Source organism: Rattus norvegicus, chromosome 15 (genome assembly GCF_021556685.1).
Source record: "Rattus norvegicus strain SHRSP/BbbUtx chromosome 15, alternate assembly SHRSP_T2T, whole genome shotgun sequence".
In the NCBI taxonomy this organism is placed as follows: Eukaryota; Metazoa; Chordata; class Mammalia; order Rodentia; family Muridae; genus Rattus; species Rattus norvegicus.
This window is the reverse complement of record NC_141548.1, coordinates 104,306,798-104,330,182: the sequence shown is the minus strand read 5'-3', so window position 1 is coordinate 104,330,182 and position 23,385 is coordinate 104,306,798. Positions and strand designations below refer to the sequence as shown.

General features: G+C 46.8%; 1 protein-coding gene across 51 annotated transcripts in view; it reads left to right on the top strand.

The window, feature by feature from the left end:
* Dock9 (dedicator of cytokinesis 9) overlaps positions 1-23,385 on the top strand; it is a 264,999-nt gene that overhangs the window by 174,364 nt on the left and 67,250 nt on the right. For 37 of the 51 annotated variants that reach the window (NM_001105759.3, XM_087585062.1, XM_087585049.1 and 34 more), the window contains 10 exon segments: positions 420-535; positions 2,185-2,254; positions 3,091-3,216; positions 4,978-5,049; positions 14,349-14,495; positions 14,680-14,763; positions 15,395-15,506; positions 17,235-17,413; positions 17,595-17,708; positions 19,111-19,228. In NM_001105759.3, the coding sequence (NP_001099229.2) occupies positions 420-535; positions 2,185-2,254; positions 3,091-3,216; positions 4,978-5,049; positions 14,349-14,495; positions 14,680-14,763; positions 15,395-15,506; positions 17,235-17,413; positions 17,595-17,708; positions 19,111-19,228 (1,138 nt within the window). 51 annotated transcript variants of the gene reach the window in all.

Here is a 23,385-nt window from a genome sequence, read left to right as displayed (position 1 = left end):
CTCTCTGCTTTAAAGAGCTCTTGTGATTATATTGCTCCACTGACCGTTCCCTGGCTTATGAACAACTAGTTAACAGTCTTACTCCCCTGCCCCGTGGAACATCCTCACCGATCCTGCAGTTTAGGACAAAGGCATCCTTGAGGGCTACCCTGCATGTCCTCTGATTTCCACTCATTTTAGAGGGAGTTCTATCCTGACTTGAAATGAAGTAGCTATTGTCATAGATAACATAGTAGGCGTGGTGGTGTGTACCTGTTGGCCCAGGGACTTGGGAGGCTGAGGTGTGAGAGTCACTGGCAGCCAGGAATTCCAGTTTAGTCTGGGTCCATAGCAAGACCCCATCTCAAAATGAATAACTGAAATAAAATAGATTTTTTAAAAAAAAATATGACACACATTTCACCATTTCTTCTATGTAGAGTCTGCATGCAATGGAAGGTCACGTGATGATCGCCTTCCTGCCGACCATTTTAAACCAGCTATTCCGAGTCCTCACCAGAGCCACCCAGGAGGAGGTTGCAGTTAATGTGACTCGGTAAGGCAGGGGGTGGGGGATGGGTATGTAGATGATGGATGGATGGATGGATAGATGGATGGATGGGTGGATGGATGGATGAGTGGATGGATGGATGGATGGATGGATGGGTGGATGGATGGATGGATGGATGAGTGGATTAGTGGATGGATGGATGAGTGGATGGATGGATGGATGGATGGATGGATGGATGGATGGAAGGATGGATGGATGGATGAGTGGATGGATGGATGGATGAGTGGATGGATGGATGGATGGATGGATGGATGAGTGGATTAGTGGATGGATGGATGAGTGGATGGATGGATGGATGGATGGATGGATGGATGGGAGGATGGATGGATGGATGAGTGGATGGATGGATGGGTGGGTGGATGGATGGATGAGTGGATGGATGAGTGGATGGATGGATGAGTGGATGGATGAGTGGATGGATGGGTGGATGGATGGATGGATGGGTGGATGGGTGGATGGATGAGTGGATGGATGAGTGGATGGATGGATGGATGGATGGATGGATGGATGGATGGATGGATGGGTGAGTGGATGGATGAGTGGATGGATGGATGGATGGATGAGTGAATGGATGAGTGGATGGGTGGATGGATGACTGGATGGGTGGATGGGTGAGTGGATGGGTGAGTGGATGGATGAGTGGATGGATGAGTGGATGGATGGATGAGTGGATGGATGAGTGGATGGATGGATGGGTGGATGGATGAGTGGATGGATGGATGGATGGATGGATGAGTGGATGGATGGATGGATGAGTGGATGGACGGATGGATGGATGAGTGGATGGATGGATGGATGAGTGAAAGGATGAGTGGATGGATGGATGGATGGATGGATGAGTGAATGGATGAGTGGATGGATGGATGGGTGAGTGGATGGATGGATGAGTGGATGGACGGATGGATGGATGAGTGGATGGACGGATGGATGGATGGATGGATTAGTGGATGGATGGATGGATGGATGAGTGGATGGATGGATGGATGAGTGGATGGATGGATGGATGAGTGAATCGATGAGTGGATGGATGGATGGATGGATGGATGGATGAGTGGATGGATGAGTGGATGGATGGATGGGTGAGTGGATGGGTGGATGGATGGATGGATGGATGAGTGGAAGGATGGATAGATGGATGGGTGAGTGGATGATGGATGGATGGATGGATGAGTGGATGGATGAGTGGATGGATGGATGGATGGATGAGTGGATGGATGAGTGGATAGATGGATGGATGAGTGGATGAATGGATGGATGGATGAGTGGATGGATGGATGAGTGGATGGATGGATGGATGGATGAGTGGATGGATGGATGGATGGATGAGTGGATGGATGGATAGATGGATGAGTGGATGGATGGATGGATGAGTGGATGGATGGATGGATGGATAAGTGGATGGAAGCTCTTCTTCTCGTCAGTCTGTTCCTACCTGGAGCCTCTCTGGGATGCTAGTATGTGCTGAACATTTACTGGAGAGATGTCTGACTCTTGCGCATAGGCTCCACATCTGATTTCTTGTCTCCTTGTTTGCTAAGTGCCAACAGCATCATCGTTCTGCTGCTGTGAAGATAACGAGGTGTTCCCATTTCCATGTCACTACTCATTGCTTTATTCATTCCTGTGGTGTGTAGGGTCATTATTCATGTGGTTGCCCAGTGCCATGAGGAAGGATTGGAGAGCCACTTGAGGTCATATGTTAAGGTATGTAAAATAGATAAATGAATAAGTCAAGCTGCTACAACCGCTCACAGCTGTGGCTCTCCAAGTTTCCTTCCAAAGACTTCTGTCTAACAAGCCTCGTTGTTTGGGGGTGCATTTGGAATTTAATACCTGTGAATCTCTCTGATCCCTTCTGCCAAGGCTTGTACCTGAACCAGGGGAGTTGGAAGACAGGCAGCTAATTCAGGAACTAATTTCTCCCTTTAAAAGACGAATGTGACTCAGCTGGCAGGGGGGTGAAACAAGAATTGACCGTTACACATGAGCAATCTTCATCTTCCACTTAAACTACCTAAAATTTCCCAGCATCCCTGCTGCTTTTGAGACTGGAAGGTTAGCGCTGGCCACAGTCAAATGAAAAGGCCGTGTGGCATAGCATGAGATGTCGTTAGCATAAACAGCACTAGGTTCTTGATATGAAGTGTTAAATAAGCACATGACAAAAGCTATTCTAAAAGGTTTACATCCTCTTATACGTGGACTGTGACTTTGCAGTACTTTGCAAACTAAAATTTAGATCCAGGATCTGTTACTGTGTCCTGTGGTCCATTCCTAGAAGTTCTATTACAGATGGAATTGTGCACCAGCTGGGCTCTGAGCTGCCTCATACGGTTGTCATGTCTTGGATGGGTTCCCTGGAGACATCCTAGCCGCCCTCTCTGTCACATGACAGTCACCCTCCCACCTTCGTTTCCATCCCTTCTCCCACCCTTGAATGTGCACCTCAGTCCCAATCTCCATTCTCAGAAGCCTCACAAGCTTTCTGCCCCTCCCATGGAAGAACCCATGCTGTAAAGGTCTTCTCTTTCTTTCCAAAGTTTGCCTACAAGGCTGAGCCGTATATAGCATCCGAGTATAAGACAGTGCACGAGGAACTGACGAAATCCATGACCACCATTCTCAAGCCTTCTGCTGATTTCCTTACCAGCAACAAACTTCTGAAGGTAACGGGGGCAGCCAGCCTTGCTCTCCAGCCGTAGGAGTGATCTTCACGGGGTGGAGGTGGATTCTCAGCAGCACTGGGCTTGAGGTTCCAGGTCTCATCTGCCAAAAAAATAGCAGCTGCTGACAATGAGGAGTGGGTCCAGGAGGGCCGTGAATGGTTACTAAGTGTCGTCAAGAGGGAGAAGCTTCCCGGTGCTGTTTCACAGCTGTACAGCCTTCTGAAAACAGAGAACAGAAATTAGATGGACTGAGCATTCCCTTGATTTCTAGGAAAAAGAATCTTTGACAGTCATCACCATAAAGAAACCAAAAAGTTTAAGATTACCTCAGTTATCTTACTTAACGTGTTAAAGCATTACATGTTGCCCTAGTGATGTTCACAGATATCATGTTACAGTTACGTGCATTGAGAGCCATCCATGGTGTTATAGTCCCAGCCACTGGGGAGTCTAAATAGGACGGAGTGTGTGTCAGTTACTCTTCTGACGCTGTGATTAACACGTGACCAGAGGCGACTTCATGAACAAAGTTTAGTTTAGTATAAGGTTGGTTTCAGGTTGGAGTACACAGGGGTGGGAGAGGTACCCAGTAGCAGGCAACCAGAGTGAGAATCTGAGTGATCACATCTTCAGCCGGAAACACCAAGCAGAGGTGGGTGGAGGGAGGAAGGAGAGAGAGTGTGTGTTTAGAGAGGTGGGAGGAGGGAGGGAGGAGAGAGAGTGTGTGTTTAGAGAGGTGGGAGGAGGGAGGGAGGAGAGAGAGTGTGTGTTTAGAGAGGTGGGAGGAGGGAGGGAGGAGAGAGAGTGTGCGTTTTGGAAATGGGGCAGGTCTGTAAACCCTCAAAACTCACATCCAGTGACACACTTTCTAAAGATTCCATAGCCTCCCCCAAATAGCTCCACCACCTGGAAACCAAGTGTTAATGCCTGAGCCTGGGGAGAACACGCTCTTTCAAAACACCGTAGATCCCTTGAGTGTATAATTTTCATACCAGCCTGAGCAACATGAACTCTATCAGGAAAAAAATTATTTTTACTACTTATTTTTAAAAATAATTTGTGGTGTCTCACCCATAATCCCAAAGTTTTGGAGAAGCCAGAATTTGGAGTTCAAGACCATCCCTTCCTTACATGATAAGTTGGTGACCAGCATTAACTGAGACCCTTTCTTCCCCTCAAAAAGTGTGTGTCTGTGTGCACATGTGTGTGTGCGTGTGCATGTGCGTGTGCATGAGCGTGTGTCTGTGTAGGGGTGTGTGTGTGTGTGTGTGTGTGTGTGTGTGTGTGTGTGTGTGTGTGTGTGAAAATGCAAACTCCACATGTGTACATTGCCACCATCACTGCTAAATCCGGGCTAACAGAATGAGTTCTCCGGGTCCAAGTTTGTAGTTCAGTCTCAGATGAGATCCGTAAAGATAAATGACCATTTTCAGCCTCACTGTCACCTCCTCAGTGTGGAGGACACTGCTAAGGACAGTACAGATAGTATCCCTAAACAAGAAACTGGCAGAGGGAAGACCCTGCAAATGACCCAGCAGAGCGTCTAGCTGGAGAGGGTGTTCAGTCTCCCGGTGGGTGCAGCTGTGTGTTGCCCAATGTGTACAAGGAGCAGAAATCTGCCACCTACCTCTCCATCTGATGAGAACCCGTGCAATGTCACCGTCCACACCTGCTTCTCGTTGCTAATGCTGCCAGCCTAGGGGAGCTGGTCTCCTTCCTAATAAAGCATTATTTTTATGCTTTTCTTTTCTTTTCTTTTAGTACTCTTGGTTTTTCTTTGATGTGCTGATAAAGTCCATGGCTCAGCATTTGATTGAAAATAACAAAGTGAAGGTATGTTACTCCACTGGGGACTTGTTTGTTCAGGGACGGGAGACGAGCTTACTGGGTTGAAAGCTCACAGCTGTTCATGTTTCCTGTGTGCTGGGCACAGGCTTGCTCTAAGTGTTGTACAGTTTCACAGCAGTCCTGTGAGCGACGGGCATTTTTACATAAGGAAACGGAGGCTAGAATGTTTGAGTTATTACTTGCTCCTGATCCTGCAGTTAATGAGTGCTAACGAATCTAGGTCCAAGGCCTTGGTTCCTGACGACCTACAAGGCTACTAAGTCCAAAGAAAAATGGAACAAACAAAGAAAAGTTATTTTTAAATAGCTTTTTTGAACCATTTGCTTGAATGCTAACATGAGATGCTGTCGTCGGGTGTTCAGTGTCTAAACCACCGCAGATATTTCTGTCTACAGATGGCTGAGTCTCACCGGGCGCCCGCCTGTCTTCTAGAATCAAGTAACAAACAGGTCCTCATAGACAATTCAGGTGGATAGGTGTACAGTCTCAAATCCCCCCTTCCTTTTACTGGTACCTGGGTATTTGTTTCTCTGACCCTGTCCCCTGGTTCCACTGGGACGTTTTGTCCCTCTGTTCTCAGGAAGCTCATCCCCACACAATTGGTCTTGCCCCTGCATTGGTGATTACTGTTAGGATGTGGTCTTGGAGCTCTCTGAGGCTCAAGGTTTGTTCAGAGTGCTAATGTAGGACACACTGACAATGGCATTCTCTGTTTGATGACTGAAAGAGCTGCTTCTGATGCAGGAGTTGGGAGTTGTGTCTGATGGTGAATTGTGGCCATGTTGCAGCTGTGTGACAGCGACTGAGCAGGAGGAACCTATGAGAGCTTTCAGTTGCAGGGCTGCATGTACTCTGTAGATGAGAGAGAGAGGGAGGGAAGGAGGAAGGGAGGGAGGAAAGGAGAAAGGGGTAAGGGAGGGAGGAGGGAAAGAGACAAGGAGGAAGGGGGAGGAGGGGAGAGAGGAAGGGAAGAAAAAGAGAGGAGGGAAGGAGGGAGGGGGAGAAAGAGAGAGGGAGGGAGGGAGGGAGGGAGAGAGAGAGAGAGAGAGAGAGAAGTAGAGAAGCAGGCAGACAGACCTGGGAGAGAATGTCAAAGGATTGAGTCTTTTACTCAAGGGCTCCATTCCTTAGAAGCAGAACAAAAGGTTGGTGGCGCAGAACTGAAGCCATACTTACCTGTAGAGCAGGACCTGAACCTGGCCAGTTGGTTTCCTTGGTTTTTTTGGTTGTTTGATTTCCCTTTTTCAATCCGACTTAAAGACTTTGATTTTTACCCCATAGGGAGATGCCAGATGGAGTGGGGGGGTGGCATTTGCCTTGCACGGAGCTATGCACCCTCTGCGTTCATGCCAAGTCAGCCTGCCAAGGAAGAACCAAGCAGATTGGCTCCTTGGCAGCACAGCCAAGTATGCGCTCTTATACACGCACCATTTCATTGTATCACCTTTTAGTTAAATATGTTACAAGCGCAGCAGGATTATAGCCTCTGCTGGTTTTCTGTTGTTGCCACTGTAGAGGGCCACTGGGTTAGACCACTGACAAAGCTAAGAAGCCGAAAGTTCTAGGTCAAAGTTTCTGTGGGGTTGACCTCTCTGAGGTGTCTACTCTGCCAACAGATAATTTCTTCTTCTGCAAAGGTTTTTGTCCTGTGTGGCACCTGTCACAGTGGACTAATGCGCACCCTGATGACATCACTTTACCCCAGTCTCTTCTCTAAAGACCCTATCTCAAATATAATCCCCCACTGGGACATTTCAGGGGTGCCCCAGCTTAAGCATACAGACCGGGCAGTGACCCAGTGGGAAAATGTTTTCTGTGGAAATGTGGGGACCCGGGTTCAAATCTGCAGAGCCCATGGAAAGCCATGTATCTCTAATCCCAGCGCTGTTGTAGTGAGCTCAACCAAGGAGGAGGCAAAAGCCAGTGTCTGAGGTTGTCCCTTGACCTCCACGTTCACACTACGGCATGCACAGGAGAGACAGGGGGAGCACAAGAGCAAACAAACACTTAGGGAAAAACTCATCTTCAACATGCAAATTTGGGGATGCAGTTCAACCTTTAAAAAAAGCCCTGGGGGTTGGGGATTTAGCTCAGTGGTAGAGCGCTTGCCTAGGAAGCGCAAGGCCCTGGGTTCGGTCCCCAGCTCCGAAAAAAAAAAAGAACCAAAAAAAAAAAAAAAAAAAAACCCTGAGGTGATTTTTATTTAACTATAAATAAGAGAGACAGCTTTGAGGGCCATGGTGCTTTGATTGTATTTTAAATGTATTGGTTTTGCTCATGAGCACTTCTGACAATAACCCTTCAGTGTAATAAAAATAAAGTAGTTTAGGTAGAGCATGTACATGTAGCCTGGTGGCCACTTACCCTCATGACAGTCACCATGAGAGGAAGGCACACATGGTGAGGAGCGGGCGATAGTGGGACTAGTGCATGGAGGAGTTGGTCCGGCCTAGGAGGAGAAAAATACCAGGGTGATAAGGAGCAGGGAGCTCCTGTCATAGGGAATTACAGTTGCCCCTCCCTGCGGAGGGCTGCAGCAGAGGCCACCTGAGAGGTGATCCAGGAGGCCATGAGCACTTCTGACAACGCGTGCAAGAACTGTGCACACCACCGACCATCACTTCCAACCGTTAGGAAACCAGGAGAGGAATCAGTCGCCTGTGTCTGTTCTCGGTGCTAGGCGAGGTAGCAGTGGCCTGAGAGTGCGTTTGGTCGCCAGCTCTTCCCCTTTATCACAGAGATAGACAACAGGGTAGACAGACCCTGGGTATGATCTTTCCAGATCTTGAGGTGCCGTGGAGCCAAGAGCAGCCTCAGCAGGTAGCCACTTGCAGGTGCTCCACCCTTTCCAGACTTATGGTGGGTTCCTCACACCTCCGCGCTAAGCAATGCTATGTTTGTCTTTGGAATTGCAGAGCCTTCTCCCCACCTTAATTGTATCCTAGTCCTAAAGCAATGTGTTTAGAGAGGGATTTTTTTTTTTAGAAGTCTTAGAAAAAGTTTCTGTGCAGCTGTGTCTGTAAGAGAGCTCTGGCTTCCAAAGGAAGGATGTGGAACCACAGTATAATTGACCCTGAGGAGAGAGCTTTAGGAGCTCCTCCTGGCACTGTAAAAGATTCTGAGCATCCATTTTAGCCCTGCCTGGTTTGTGCTAGAGGTCCCAGCCTCTTCCCACAGGTTACCGGGTTTGGGTTGTTTCTAGGTTTGGGCTCGTGTGAGTAAAGCTGCTGTGCACACTCATGCTCGGGTATTGTGTGGATACACTGAGGGGATACATGCTGAGGAGCGAATGGCTGGGCTGGGAATGGCTGTCTTAACATCTCTTATTCACCAAGTATTCATATTGGCATCCTTCGAGGTCCAGGCAAAGTTCACCTCTGCCTCCATTTCTGCCTCCTGTTTGGCTCACACAAATTCCTTCCTGTGCTCTGTTCTTATTGCTCCAAGTGAGTATCTCTTCTCCAATGTTCATGGGTGGTTTCAGGGTAGGAGATGTGTCTTTAATCCTTTCATGCTTTTCTTCTGTGTTCCATACCTAACAAACTACTCAAAACACTCGAGGGGTGGAAACCCGGGTGCCAATATTCAGCCCGTCATAGGAATGTTCATATTGGGCTTAGAGGAGCCCAAACAGTCTTTGCATCTTTCAGCCTGTGCTTACTGCGCTTCATAAATAAAAATTCTCTTCTTGCGTGAAGGCAAAGAATCACACTTAGGACACTCATCCTACCTCTGTGAGCTTTTTCACTCCCTTCTTAAGGACAGACACCTGTGGGACGCCAGGACTCAGCCTAGCACAGCGTGGGAGGAAGGAAGTGGAAGGCAAGTCTGAGGGAATTACAGTTACTAAACATAAGTTATAAAAAGAAGTTTCCAAAAGCGTCGCCCACAGATGCCGAGTCAGAGAACTTCCCAGCTGGCCCTGCTGCGGTGTGGCCTTTCCCAAAAACTCCTCCTTGTAACTTCCAAGCACCTGCTTTCTCGGATGGTCCCAAGTCAGACTCAGTCACGTGCACCGATGAGGAGCTACAGGGCCATCTGCTGGAGCTGCTTTCTGCTGCTGGTACCAACTCTTCAGCAAATGCTTCAAGATGTGTTTGACTGACTGGGGGCTGGAAGGTGGACACGCCTCCACCTTTAGCCACAGTTCAGCAAAATGGTTTGTACATTAATAGGTGACTCAGTCTCATGGAATACCACTTAGTAATAACACGGAACAAAATACTCATTCTTGCAGAAATATGGGCAACTCTCAAAAGTATTGAAGTAAAATTCAGACCCAGAAGATTACATGGATGAATTAATTTATATTTAAGACATTCTTGGAAAGGAAAAATTACAGGGATAGAGAGCAGAGCAGTCATTGTCAGGATCTAGGCACAGAGGATGGGGGCTGGCTCCTTGATCTTGGTGGTTATGCAACTGTGCTCACCTTTCAAAACTTGCCAAACATTGTACTTGTACCGTCTGCATTTAGTCAGTTGTGGTGGTGGTGCATGCTTGTGGTCAGTCCTGGGGAAGCAAGAGGAAAATGATCATGAGTTCAAGTCTAGCCTGGGCTTCAAAGCAAAGCCATGACTCAAAAAAATGAAGTCTGAGGTAGGAGTACACTTGCTGCTGCTGCAGAGGGCCCAGACTTAATTCTTAGCACCTGTGTAGTGGCTCACAACTGTAATTCCAGTTCCAGGTGATCTGACACTGTAAATCCCTGGTTTTAGGAACAGTGTTCACAGGGCTGTGACAGCAAGGCTGGGTCTGGGTCTTCAGGGAGAGCCTACTCAGGAGGGCACATAGCTACCACATTCACAGCAGAGTATGCACAGTGGATAGGTACAGGAGTCTAGGCCTGTCACTACAGGTACTAGATAAGGAAACCCTTACAGTCAGCACCCATTAGAGCAGCAGGTGGCAGTAGGGACACTACAGAAATGGTAACATCAGACCTTACACCAGGCTGTGGACAAGGAGTAGGATTTTGCTTGCCTGAGAAGCCTGAGAAGATGTCCAGGGGCTTTCTTCACAGAGCCGTGCTTGGGTATTCATTCCCACTCTGCACACCAGCCATTATCCTAGGCTTTATTCTTCCTTTCAGTTCAGTTTATAGCCGTCTTTATAAAAAGCATCTACTCACCTAGGTCTTTCTTAACTTCCTCACCTCTAAATGTGTGTCTTACTGAGTAAAAAGTCCTCAGTTTGTTCTGTTGTCAAAAGAGTTGCTTACCATAGCTGTTTGTCACTGCCAGAAGGGCATTCGGTAGCCTCCAAAGGCCCCTAGTGGCCCTTAACAGCAGCATTGCTGGTGGGTGGATATGTGACTTGTCCATCACCTATCAACACTTAGAGACTTACTTAAAGATCTGCTAAGAGGCATGGTAGAGCAGGTGGTGTGATGGATTCATTGTTACCAGAAGGTTAGCCTGAGCAGTTAGCAACAGTGTTGCAAGTCTTGCTTTCTACCCCCACCCCCCTCTCCCTGCGCCCTCTCTAGTGGGGAAGGCATTTTAAAAGACATCACTACTACACGACTCTGAGACAAAATTAGCAATAAGTCTCCATTATCGTCTAACACCTAAGTTATATTAAGCCTTCCCTCAGGAGTCCCCAAAATGTCATTTTACAGTTGGCTCAGCTGAGTCCATGTTCTGCATTTAGCTGACATGCTGCTAGGATTCAGGGCTTTTTGTTTGTTTGTTTTTGTTTTTAATTCTCAAACTGTCTTCTTTCTGTTTGTTTGTTTGTTTTTAGTTGAATGTGTATGTTTAAAAAAAAAAAACTGTGGTTATTTGTCCAGCAGAATTTCCTGAATCCAGGGTTGACCAATTGTTACCCCACAGTGTTGAGGAATGTGGCTCCTATTCCCTACGTTACCTCCACACATGCAGATAAAAAGTAGACACTTGGTTTAATATTCTTTCTGCATGGATACTTTGTAGCTGGTGCTGCTATGTGCTAGCAGGAGCACATATGTGTGGCAGGACCACTTTCAATGACAATATCAATATGTCGCCTGGTGTCCACTCAGCCGGTGTTGTTTTTTTCCATTTTTCCTGGTTTTGTAGTGGTTGGGTCAGCCCGGCTCTGAAGGCCCACAGCATTTCCTGGGGCTCCTCTTTTCCAGGGTTGGCCATCTTGCCTGATGATTTCTTGGCTTTCATGTGAGTTCTAGATGCTGATGGGCTCTTAGCTCTGTCTTCTCAGGACAGAGTGACTGGTTGTACATAGCAAACAAAATTCTTTTAACTTTTCAAAGCAGGTTCTGTTTGTGAGAGCTGTTTAATGCGTATTCTTATAACTTGGTCCTACCTCACTGGGCTCTTGACTCTGTATGTGTTTTAGAGGCATGTTCTTGCTGTTGATTTGAACTGAAATGATTAAAACACAAGTATGTCTAATCTTCATAATAAGTCCTGGTGTTTAGTGCATAAAATTGTGCCCAGTTTCATGTCAGAAAGATACAAATCCTGGTTTCAATCTAAAGTATGTCTTGCTTTGTGGGAAGCCAGCTCAACATCCAGGTAACCAAAGGAGGCAGTGAGGTGTGGCATCAGAGATTGGAGTCAGTGCTGATAGCAGCCAATCACCTCCCTCCCCCATCCCCACCCCATTGATAGCCAGTCATCTCCCTCCCCACCCAACAACCCCCACTCCTGATGATAGCAGCCAATCATACATCACCCCAGCCTACCCCTGCTGATAACAGCCAATTGTATCCCTCCCTTCCCCCACCCCAACTCCTGATGATAACAGGGGGTGATTTACAGGGTCAGCCCTAATAGTGCTGCTAGAAGTGAAACTTAATTATCTGGGGCAGCAAGAATGCCCAGTGAGAAACTTTGAACTGTTAGCTTTTAAGTAGCCAGCAAGAAAGAAAAGGATAGAGAGAAAGAGAAATACACACACACACACACACACACACACACACACACACCCTCCTCAGTAGATGAGGCTGAGCCCCAGTAGCCACACTTCCCTCAGCCTTTTTATACCTTCTTAGACAAAAGTTCTTTATAAAATTATCTCATAGATAAAATGTTACACAAAAGGGAATTATAGAATGATGTCAACAGTAAGTTCAAAGCAGTGTTTCATTCTGTAAGCTCGGTATAAGTTCAAAGCAACAGTTTCCCATGGCTGTATCACAGTGCACGTGTGGCTTCATCCTTGGACCTGACCTGGAATGAATGTTTTTCCTTGATCACAAATTTGTCCCAAGCCTATTTCTCTTCTCAGTGTAATTGTGAAAGCTCATTGTATTCCTTATTATGCAGCCTTTGCTTACTGTTCTATGAGGAGGGGCCACATTCTATTCTTGATATAATAAAGATAACTTTATTATATCTTTCTGGGAAAACAACTAAAGCCATCTCTTAAAATTTTCTTCCTAAAATTACTTGAATCAAATCAGGAATTCCATAAAGTCACTAAACAGCATTAATGTATGAAAGTTCATCTCCATGATGATCTTCAGGGAATCTGACCAATAGGGTAAGCTGATGCCCAGCTAGACCTTGTGACAGTGGCAGGAAAGGCACATCAGCAGGGAGAAGCATTCATGGGATGAAGTCTCTGGGCTGCACCCCTCCAGAGCTCACCCATCACAGCCATGCAGAACAGTGGGCCATCTCCAGGAAACTCACTGCTTGCCATAGCCTCTCCCACATGGCTTGTGCCACTGCTTGGTGATATCCTGGTGGTTCTACAACAGGCCAGGATAACAGTGGCTCAAATGTGACAGGAAACCTGATTTTCTGTTTTGGAAAATCGTGAGCTGATAGGTAGGAGAGCCGGTTGGAAAGGAGAGCTTGTCCCCCCAGGGTTATGCAGGGACTCAACCTCCTATCTGATTATCCAGCCTAGTCTGTTACCTTCTCCCCCACGGTGTTATGGCTAGTTCGCCATCACGGCACGATACCAGACATAGGAGAGAAAGGAACATGAAAGCTATCTGCTTCTTTGATGAGCGTGGGAGACACCTGTCACTCTGCAGCCCATTAGACAGGACTTAGTCACAAGGCCCATGCGAAGTTGTTAGACTGGGAAATAGAGTCTAGTTGGGCAGCCACGGCTCCTGCACTTCAAAGGGGTCTGACAGTCACCAAAGAGGGAAAGAAAAGGGAGGCTGACAAAGGAAAGGATAACTAGGACTTTGTAATGAGCTGTTAAACATCAGCTTCCTTGTTTATAAATCGGGATGCTCCATTCTTGTGCCTGTTCAAATTAAATCCAATGGTTAAGAACTTAGTTGAGCTTCCCCCCCCCCCCACTTAGTTTGTGGACTCAGGGAAAAAGAAGTGTGGTCCTATGTGGCAGAAGACTTTGGACTCCTGGTAGATCCTCATGTGAATCTTTTGAGTTGTGTGACTAAGCACACATTCCTACGGCCCCTCACCCCCTTTAACATGCAGAATAAGTCATAAGGATCAAACAGGATTGGATGGAAAATAACCAAGAGTGTATGGTGCAGAGGCTGGTACGTAGAGACGTGGCAGTAATGAGACTGACGGCTCAGCAGTGTACTCTCTCTGGTATGCACTAATGAGAACGATCCGTATGTAAACCGACTTGCAAGCACAAGGCTGCCACACCCTTTAAACTGGCAGTGTGTAGTCCTCAATGCTGTGTGTTATTTGAATGCTTGAGGCTTCAGCCCAGCCAGCGCTTTTTCTGAGCAGGGCCAGAAAGACATCTTATTGAGTAAACCATCAAGCCTGGTGACCAAAGTCCAATCCCTGGGACCCACAGGGTGGAAATAGAATAAAACTCCTAATAGCTGCTCTCTGACTTCCACATGCATACTCTTACATAAGTTTTGAATAAAGAACATAAAAAGTGTCTGAGAAATGCTTGGCTTGTGGCCATCATTGAAGATGCCCAGAGGAAATGCAGGGTCCTGCCCACCCCTATGTTTTGCCAAAGCTCTTAGATCAGCATTTCTGTTCTCACTTGTATGAACTACCAAGATCCTCTTCATCATGTCAAAGAAGGTCTTTGACATATTTGAGCATGTTTAAAATATAAATTCAAATACCGTACTATAATTTGATTTTTAAAATTGGGTAATTTTTTTTCTTGAGATTTCCATCTTGAAAGTATTGATGAAATAGTGTGTGGGAACTTACTAGACCGCATTAGGAAGAGTATATCTCACTTTTTATTCAATTTCACTCATGTTAGATTGGAACTCTGGTTTTTGGTTTGCTTGTTTCTATTTTTATGGACTTGGACCCCCAACCCTAAGTATGATAACTAAAACATCATAAAGGTTGGGTCTGGATCCCTTTCAGTTACTTCGAAACCAGAGATTTCCGGCCTCCTACCATCACGCCGTGGAAACCGTGGTGAACATGCTGATGCCGCACATCACACAGAAGTTTCGAGATAACCCAGAAGCATCTAAGAATGCCAATCACAGCCTGGCCGTGTTCATCAAGGTAGGGGCCCCCTGCTGTGGGAACACTGCTTTCTAAGGAGCTCCCAGCACAGAGATGTGCTCAGTCCTCCATAGACAGAAGAGGGTATGTGTGTGCGTCAAAGGATAACATAACCTGCACACTAGAACCCAAGCTTCCACAACCCATGGGTTCGAACTAATGGCTCTTGGCTTTTTTTCCCCAGAGATGCTTCACCTTCATGGACAGAGGCTTCGTCTTCAAACAGATCAACAACTACATCAGTTGCTTTGCTCCTGGAGACCCCAAGGTAGCGTGGCTGTTGGGCACCATGGCTTGAGTCTAGCTGGCCCGTTCACGTCTGGAAATCCACCTGCTCTCTCAGAACTGTCTTTTTGTTCCTTAGCACATTCATCCCCTCTTGGATACGCTGGCATTCATCTGTGGGAATAAACATGACGTATTAGGGATCAAGTAAGAAATAGGCTTGCCTGACGGGGTTTTCTCATCATGCCTAGAATGCCTTAACAGCTAGACAACCCAAAGCCTGTGTGTTATTGATCACAGATCATTTACCGTGACCTTATTACTATATGATCTTTCCGAGAGAATTGTCTTCCTTTATTACCTCTCAGCTTACTAACTGAGAGGTTTTGTTTTGTTTTTACTGTATTAAATCTATAAGCTACTTGAAACCCTTTTTAGACATAGAGGAGCATAAACACTAAATGCCTTAAAGTCTGCTGAAGGCATTAATGAAGTGTGTTTGGTTTTCACACAAATCCCTGCAGCCATCCAACATCTGTAAAGAAGCAGCACTTCGTTCCCACAGGCGAAGGAACCAGCACTAAATGCCCATGCCCTTCACTTGTGATAGGTTTGCTAGAATCTTCTTTACAGCATCCAGGAAGGTTTTCACGTCTAAGCATTTCTTCCTGCAGACTCTCTTTGAGTACAAGTTTGAGTTTCTCCGTGTGGTGTGCAACCATGAACACTATATTCCTTTGAACTTGCCGATGCCATTTGGGAAAGGAAGAATTCAGAGATACCAAGGTAACCTGTCCCTGCATGGATTCCTCTTCAAATGAAGAGAACCGTACCATTTTAAATAAGAAAAGTATTGATTCAAATGCCAGCCCGTAGTTTGACTTTGTTCATGGATGAGGGGTATGTGTAATTTACGTTTCTAAAACTGTCAATAAAATCTTCTGTAGACACTGGCTTTCCAACAAACCCATGCAGATGAGAGGCAGGACTGAAGCCTTCTGGGCTCATCAGAAGTAAAACACCACGACTGCTTTTCACTTTAAGTTTATTTTACTTTAATAACAGGAATCTGTCTTATTTACTGCATTTATTTTTGTTTTGCTTTCCCCTCTCATAAATTAGCTTTTCTTCCACCAACTGTGGAGTCAAATGACAGCCCTGTAGGTAGGTGTGGGGCAGAGGCTGCACTTGCGTTTCCTCCATTAAAGACAGGAATGCAAGCGGCCACCCAGTGGCTTGTATGCTGTCACAACCCAGGAGACATGCTCCTGAGGTGCCTAGAGTCCCCAGCATTCTGTGTCAGGGGACAGAACAAAGCCGTGCTTCACCCCCAGATCACATCCCACCACCCCCGCACAGCTCTTGTCCGTGGAAGCTACAAGAGCTTCAGGCGCCTGGCTTTTCCGTGAGCTTTTGTGTTTGCATGCTGAGTCTCATGAGCTGCTCTGGACCCCCTAAGTCTGAAGGGACTTGAGCTCAGCGAGCTTTCAGCCTCACTGAGGAGAGTGAGTTCTGTACGTCGGTTTGCTGGGGTCATGTGCCAGGCTCGCACCAGGCACAGAGACCATAAGTCGTTTTCTTCCCTAAGAGATTTAGGGGAGCCCCAGCCTTAGAGTTTAGCCTGCAGAAACTGTACTCAGAAAAGCAGCTAAACACGATCATTCTGGAGAAGCAGATACCCTTCCTTTCTACTGACATGCTCTGTACGGACTTCTGTCTGTGTGTCGGGGAGACTTACAAGGACCTGTCAGAAAGGCTTTGGAAGACAAAGGGGGATCTGTAGGACTTCCTGGATAACGGTGTCAGCATACTGTCTCAGTCCTACTTGGTGCTTCCTTTGGGGGATGTGTATGCAACTGCTTTGACTGATCCTCTTTCAAGGGCATCCCTGTCTGCCTCCCTCCTCTCAGCATCGCTTGTGATGACGTGGGTGGTGCTTTGTACATTTCAGTTTTAGCTTAAGGAAGACATTTTAGAAAAGATGCAGAAATAACTCTCTTACTCAGTGAAGGCAGAATAAATAGCCTATGCGCTGGTGTGTCATTTAAAATGCCTTGAGTTTACTGTGGCCATAAAGGCATTGATATTGATAACCAGGGACTGGATAGCTGAACTGACAAAGTAAATGACATTTAAATCAATCATGTGTATTAATTCTCTCTTTAATGATGTGCTTTTATTAAATTGATCTCTACTTCTGTTAGTGCAATAACTTCATTTCTTTTTAAAAAAAACTTGTTAATAACATTTTTAATATAATTGCTGTTGTATCTTCTAAAAATTGGCGCTAAAACCAGTTCCACACTCAAAGTTCAGGGCAGCCGTTTGTGTCTGATTGGGGCTCCTGGAAGGATTTGATGTGTTAAGAAGTAGAGCAGCCTTGCAGTAGTGCCCATTTTCCTGTGTGAGGCAGTCTTATCACCTGTAGCTGCACACAAAATGGGCCCAGTGGCGTAGGCAGCCATGGACCCCCCCCTAACCCCCCAATCCTGGGTCCCGTCTGCCTTTTCTCAGATCTCCAGCTTGACTACTCTTTAACGGACGAATTCTGCAGAAACCACTTCTTGGTGGGACTGTTACTAAGGGAGGTGGGTACTGCACTCCAGGAGTTCCGGGAGGTCCGTGTCATCGCTGTCAGTGTGCTCAAGAACCTTCTGATCAAGCATTCTTTTGATGACAGATACACTTCAAGGGTGAGTAGTCCCCAGCGGAGGGAAGAACGGGTGATAAATGTTAATTTTAAGTGCTGTAAGGAAACGACCCACTAGATGAATCCTGTTAACAGGGCCCAGACTTTTCTCTTGCCAGTGTCACGTCGCCTGCCATCCAGTGCTCAGCCAGGGGACACACTTACCTTGTGTATCTTCTTTCCAGAGTCACCAGGCAAGGATAGCCACCCTCTACCTGCCTCTGTTTGGTCTGCTTATTGAAAACGTCCAGCGGATCAACGTGAGGGATGTGTCGCCCTTCCCTGTGAACCCAGGCAGTGTACGTAAGCAGGCTTGGTGACAACACCTCTGCTTAGGTCTTTTACCAGAGGGCTGTGGACGCTGACTTAGGACGGTGGAGTTTTATTCCCTCATGTGAACAGACAGTCAAAGCCAAGGAGTCTTCAGGACCACAGGGCAGCTACTGGTCTTGGTGGTCATTCCACTTTGTCTCTGTCTACCGGTGGTGTTCAGTCTTTGCGAACCCACCCCTTTTTTTTGTGAGGACACAAGTGGCTGAATTTACGGCCCACCCAGTATGACCTCCATTTTCAAGTAAGGTTATATGCTGTGGCTCCTGGTGGACATGAATTGAGGGAATTCACTCAGCCCACTACATTCTGATGAGAGCCCTTCATTCTGACAGTGTCATACTGCAGGATACCCTTGGAAAATCACGTTTCTTCTTTGAAATGTTCTAGGATGTATTCATTCTTATTTTATGTGTGTGCTTCACCCACATGTACACATGCCTGCCGTGTACGTGCAGTGCTGTGAAAGCCCAAATAGGGCAGTAGCTCCCCTGAAACTGGACTTCATGCAGCCGTCCATGAGCTGTCATGTAGATGTGGGGGACCTGGGTGCCCTAGAAGAGTAGCCAGTGCTTTCCACCCATCCAGTCCTGGGCAATTGCATTCTGACCAAGATAGAATCAATCAATAAACCTTGAGCCTTGGCTCTATTAATAGCCTAATTTCATCTGTTTAGTAAATGGGAGTGGCGACACATTCCCACATTGTCCCACTGTTTGCCACTCTTCCCTTTAAATAGTATTCTAAGAGGGTCCAGGTTGGTAGCATTCATTTTTCTGTCTCGAGTCTTGTGGGCTTTATCTCCCCCAGCCTCACTGCTCTGACATTATCCTGGGTGGCCTTTCGCATGTGTTCCCTTCATATGTTCTCGGAGCAAAGTAATACAGGATGACACATGACCCCCCTGTCCTGTTCCAATGCTGAGGAAAATGAACAGAAGGTCTTGCTTTGGATTTTACCAAAGTCAAATCCACCTTCCTGATATAACTGTAAAATTAATACAGTTTCTCCCCTGACAGGGAGTCCCCATCTGAGCATCCAGAGACGGTAGCTGAAGCCTTTTATGAGGACAGGAATTACTGTTACTGCAGTTAGGAAAGGAAGGGCCTCCTTCCTCTGCAGGAGGAGAGGTGGGAAGTGGAGTGTGGCCAGAGCAAGATGCTAGCATCTGTGGCCTCCTCTGCTCTCTCCTTCTCTGGTCCCTCTGCCACCTCGTCCTTTGTATGCCCTATACATTGGCCTACCCATTCCACATGCTAAGCACGTCTAGCCGCTACATGTCCTCCCATCACTGTTTGCCTTCCCGCTTCAAGATCAGTTCATGAGGCTTGTTCAGCCCTCTCTAATAATTTCTTCCCTTCCCTTCAGCAGATCTTGAAGGACGAAGCCCTGGCCGTGCCTACCGGGAATCCACTCATGACTCCGCAGAAGGGAAACACACTTGACCACAGCCTGCACAAAGACCTCTTGGGTGCCATCTCCGGCATTGGTAATGATCCTTGCTCTTACCAGCCCTGTCCCGTGTCACCCAAACGATCTTTACTCTCATAAGTCCTTAATGGTGAATTAGGACTTGGACTTTCTGCCCTAAATATTCTCCTGGTGTGGTGCTTCACGAGTGAAATCTTTCAGGCACTGCAATCAGGGATCTTGTGAATCTGAAACAGGGTCTCATGGACATGCTGCCGGGTTACCTTTTTTTCAGTGCTTCCTCAGTTGATTGGCTTTTAAATCTTCAATATTTGTTATGCTTTTGGAAGCAGACGATCTGCAGGTATAGGGGTGAGTGGAGGATTGCATTTAATGATGGGACAGATGAGATGTGACAGTCTTCTTCACATCTCTGAAGGAAGTGACAATTTATGGCTGAATTCAATCCTAGAAATCAATTTTCAAAACTCTTCTATTCTTCCCCCTTCTCCCCATGAAAAACAGCCCCATGAGAAGGAAAACAGATGACGTAAATCAAGACTCAGACAGAGACTCCTCTCTTCGAAAAAATGCACCCGTCTACCTTCTGACCAATTAAGCTGCAGCTTTCTAACGATAATGATGATACACTCGGGGCCACACTTACACACAGGCTCACAGATGTGATCTAAGGATTTTAGTAGGGGGTTTGCAGTCTGATCATCTCCGGTTCCCCTCTGCTAACCACACTTTGGATATGAAGCATTCTACTGTGGCTAGTGGTCACACCACCCACTGATGCTTCAAATCCATGGGGCAGAAAAAGTCATGCCTTTTCTCTAGGCATAAATTTTTTTGCAACCTATTTTTAATTAGGGTTCATCCTCTCCCCTAGCCCACCACCCAGCAGAGGTGGTGGAAGATAAACGTTATTGGGAATGAGGGAAGTGGACTGGTTAAGCAGTAGTTCTTGGGGGTGAGCTCCATCGTCTTTGGCAGCAGTGCAGCCCTGCAGCAAACAGCAAACATGACTCAGCGGCTGCAGTCCAGTCCTCTGGGCAGGCAGACGGCACACACAGACCAGCGGCTGCAGTCCAGTCCTCTGGGCAGGCGGACGGCACACACAGACCAGCGGCTGCAGTCCAGTCCTCTGGGCAGGCGGACGGCACACACAGACCAGCGGCTGCAGTCCAGTCCTCTGGGCAGGCGGACGGCACACACAGACCAGCGGCTGCAGTTCCATCCTGAAGAAATAGCAAGGCTCTCCAACTGGCTCAGAGTGAGGCCATGGAAGAGGCAAGCTGCCGTAGGAACCTCAGGAGCAGTTCTGAGTTTCTCTCAATTTTGTTACAAGTTGAGCTCAACAACACTATGGAGAATAGCAACACAGAGCAAACCAAGCCAATGCTCAGGGCTCTTCCCCACTGTCTGTGGGGTCATATTTATTCTCCTTCATCAAGCCCCTTTTCATATTTGCTGTGTCCAAACATCCTTTCAATTGTGTCTGCTTCAGGAAAACATTCTTTCACCCGTGCGCCCCAGCAAAACATCATTTGACATAGCTAACTTTCTAAAGACCCTAGAAGTTTCCACTTTACTTTATCCACTAACCTACAGGACTAAACCATGCTCCTGAACCTACGCTCTTAGCTTCTCTGGTGTTAATACGTCACTTTCCAGAGAAGACAATGAAATGAGAGTGGACTGTGACCCTGGTGAGGCCATGCAGCACCTAGATTTACCCCGCACCATCAGTGCTAGTCCTGAAGCCCATTTGTTTTCATGCAAAATCTTCATGGTTACATCCCCCTCCGTGTGTGTGTGTGTGTGTGTGTGTGTGTGTGTGTGTGTGTGTGTGTGTTGTATTGGCTGCTGTGGGCCGTTTCCTCTCTTTTGGGGCCTGCACACATGTTTCTGGCCTGCTCTGCACAGATGCTAAGCCACTGCTGTGAGCGGGGAGGTGACCTTTCGTGTGTTTGCTACAGTGGTTCTAGCACTATCTTGGCCCAGACAGGTGTGGTTTTGCATCGGGGCCCCACCAGTACCTGGTTGCCTCTGCTGAGCATCAACCTTGCAGCCCGTGTGTCCTTAGCTCTAAGCTATCAGTGTCAGAACATGAGAAGCAGGCAGGGTGATTGCCGTGGGAAATATGTGCTACCATTGTTAGACCTCAGTTGTATTGTGCATCCTTGGTTCCTAATTCATTCCTAGAGTCAAGTGATGAGCCCACCAATGCATTTGAATGTCTCACTGTTCTGTCCTCTCTGGCTGGTACTGACAGTTCCACAAGGGGACATCATAGACTACGAAAGTGATCAAGCCACAGTGGCTCGGTATTTTGCCCATTTGATTCTCTTATTCAGAATTCAGTGTTAGGATTCAAATGGCAGCGAGGGACTCATACTGCTGTGCATACGTGGTGCAGTCGTGAAAAGGCCTTGGGTCTGATCTGGTCACTCTTCATTTGCTATTGATTTTCCAGACCCAAATCTGCTTTTGCAGCGCTCGCTACAGCACGCTTCTTTACACTTGGCTCTGGCTCTGTGTGCTCCCCACCAATCCAGGGAAGCCCCACCCGGGAACCAGCTTCTATAGGCTTGGGTCGGGTTTTATTCTGGATGCTACAGTAGCTGCTACTCCTCAGGGAACCTCGAGATGACCTAGGAAGCTGACCCTTCCAAGCAAACGTGAGGAAACTATTCATCATGCTACCAACCACTGGGAAAACAAGTCCCTCAAACATCTTCAGAGCATGCAAATGAGGATTTCTAGAACTGATTCCTGGATAAAAAGCTCTCTAGATTCCATGTGTTTTAGAGGACGACCCCTCCCACCTCATAGTTCCCCTCCCACCTGTTCCACATTAGGCTGTTGGAAAAAACGGACGTGGGATGAGCCAAAACTGTTTTGTTATCGTGTTCTTTAAGGTCTTTAGAACAGATTCCCTGTGACCAGGAGAGAGGGCTCAGTGGTTAGCGCTTGCTGCTCTTGCAGGGGACTTAGGTTCCCTTCCTGGCACCACTGGCTCTCTGTAACTTCAGTTCCCAAGGATCCGATGCCCACTTGTGGCCTCTGTTGGCCGGTACACGTGCCAACATGTGTACATGGGGCAGGCAAAAGCCGCTACACACATAAAAATACTAATGTTTGAAAGCATTCCCTGTGAAAGTGACATTATAAAACCCAACACTGTGCTAATTCATGAAATAAATGTACAGGAATAAAATTAGTTTTTAAAGCCCAGGTGGTAATGGTGTACACCTTTAATCCCAGCACTAGGGAGAAAGAAGCAGGTGGATCTCTGAGTTTGAGGCCAGCCTAGTCTACAGAGCAAGTTTAAAAAACATTTGGAAATATTTCAAAACAGAGCCCTTCCCTCGGTGAGGGCACAGTACACACATTCTGAGAACAAACCGGCAGGAATGAGTTTGAGTTACTGCATTTACATCCGTTTGCTTAAATTAGGAGTACAGTTTGGAATTGGTTTGAAAGTCTGAGAGTGGTGGGTACAGTGTCCATTTCTTGACCCCTTTGGCCTGACTCGTGTCCTGCTTCCACTCTGAGCTATGGTTGTTTTAAGAGAATCGTAATTACCATGTGGTCATAGCATACGTTTCTTTACTCCCTTTAGAAGAGCTGTCACCCATCCCTGTGACAGCACAGTGCTGGGGTCCTGCAGCCTGGCAGGTACTTTACAGTGAATGCTGGAGAGAGAGAAGGATTCACATGCACATCATGTATCTTTAATCAAGATAATTAAACATCATCTCCAGTTGTCTGACAGTAGCATTACCCATGAAATTTAAAAGTATGACAGCTAAAAGACATAGAAAAACAGGTGACTTGTTCTATCTGTCCATCTATCCGTCTGCCCATCCATTCATCTGTCCATCTGTCCTATGTAGAAGTGTCCCAGCCTGTGTACAGAGCCCATTTTCGTACTGAAATCTACAGTGGCCTGCTGTAGGTTTGCAGTAGCTGCAGCTCACAAGGCCTCGGGTGTCTGCAGAGCCTGCTCTGTCGGTTCACAGGATGCCAAGTCCAAAGAGTTGTTTTTAGAGTGCAATTTATTTAATCTTATCTAAGCAGGAAGCCAGTTCGTTACTTTAAGAACATCTCCATAGTTCAAAGCTGGAAGCCAGTTTCTACCTTCAAATACTGTTGTTTCATAAATGCCAAAATGTTATTTCCAAGTGACAGTTCCTTCCTTCCTCTTTAAACAGACACAGCCAGATA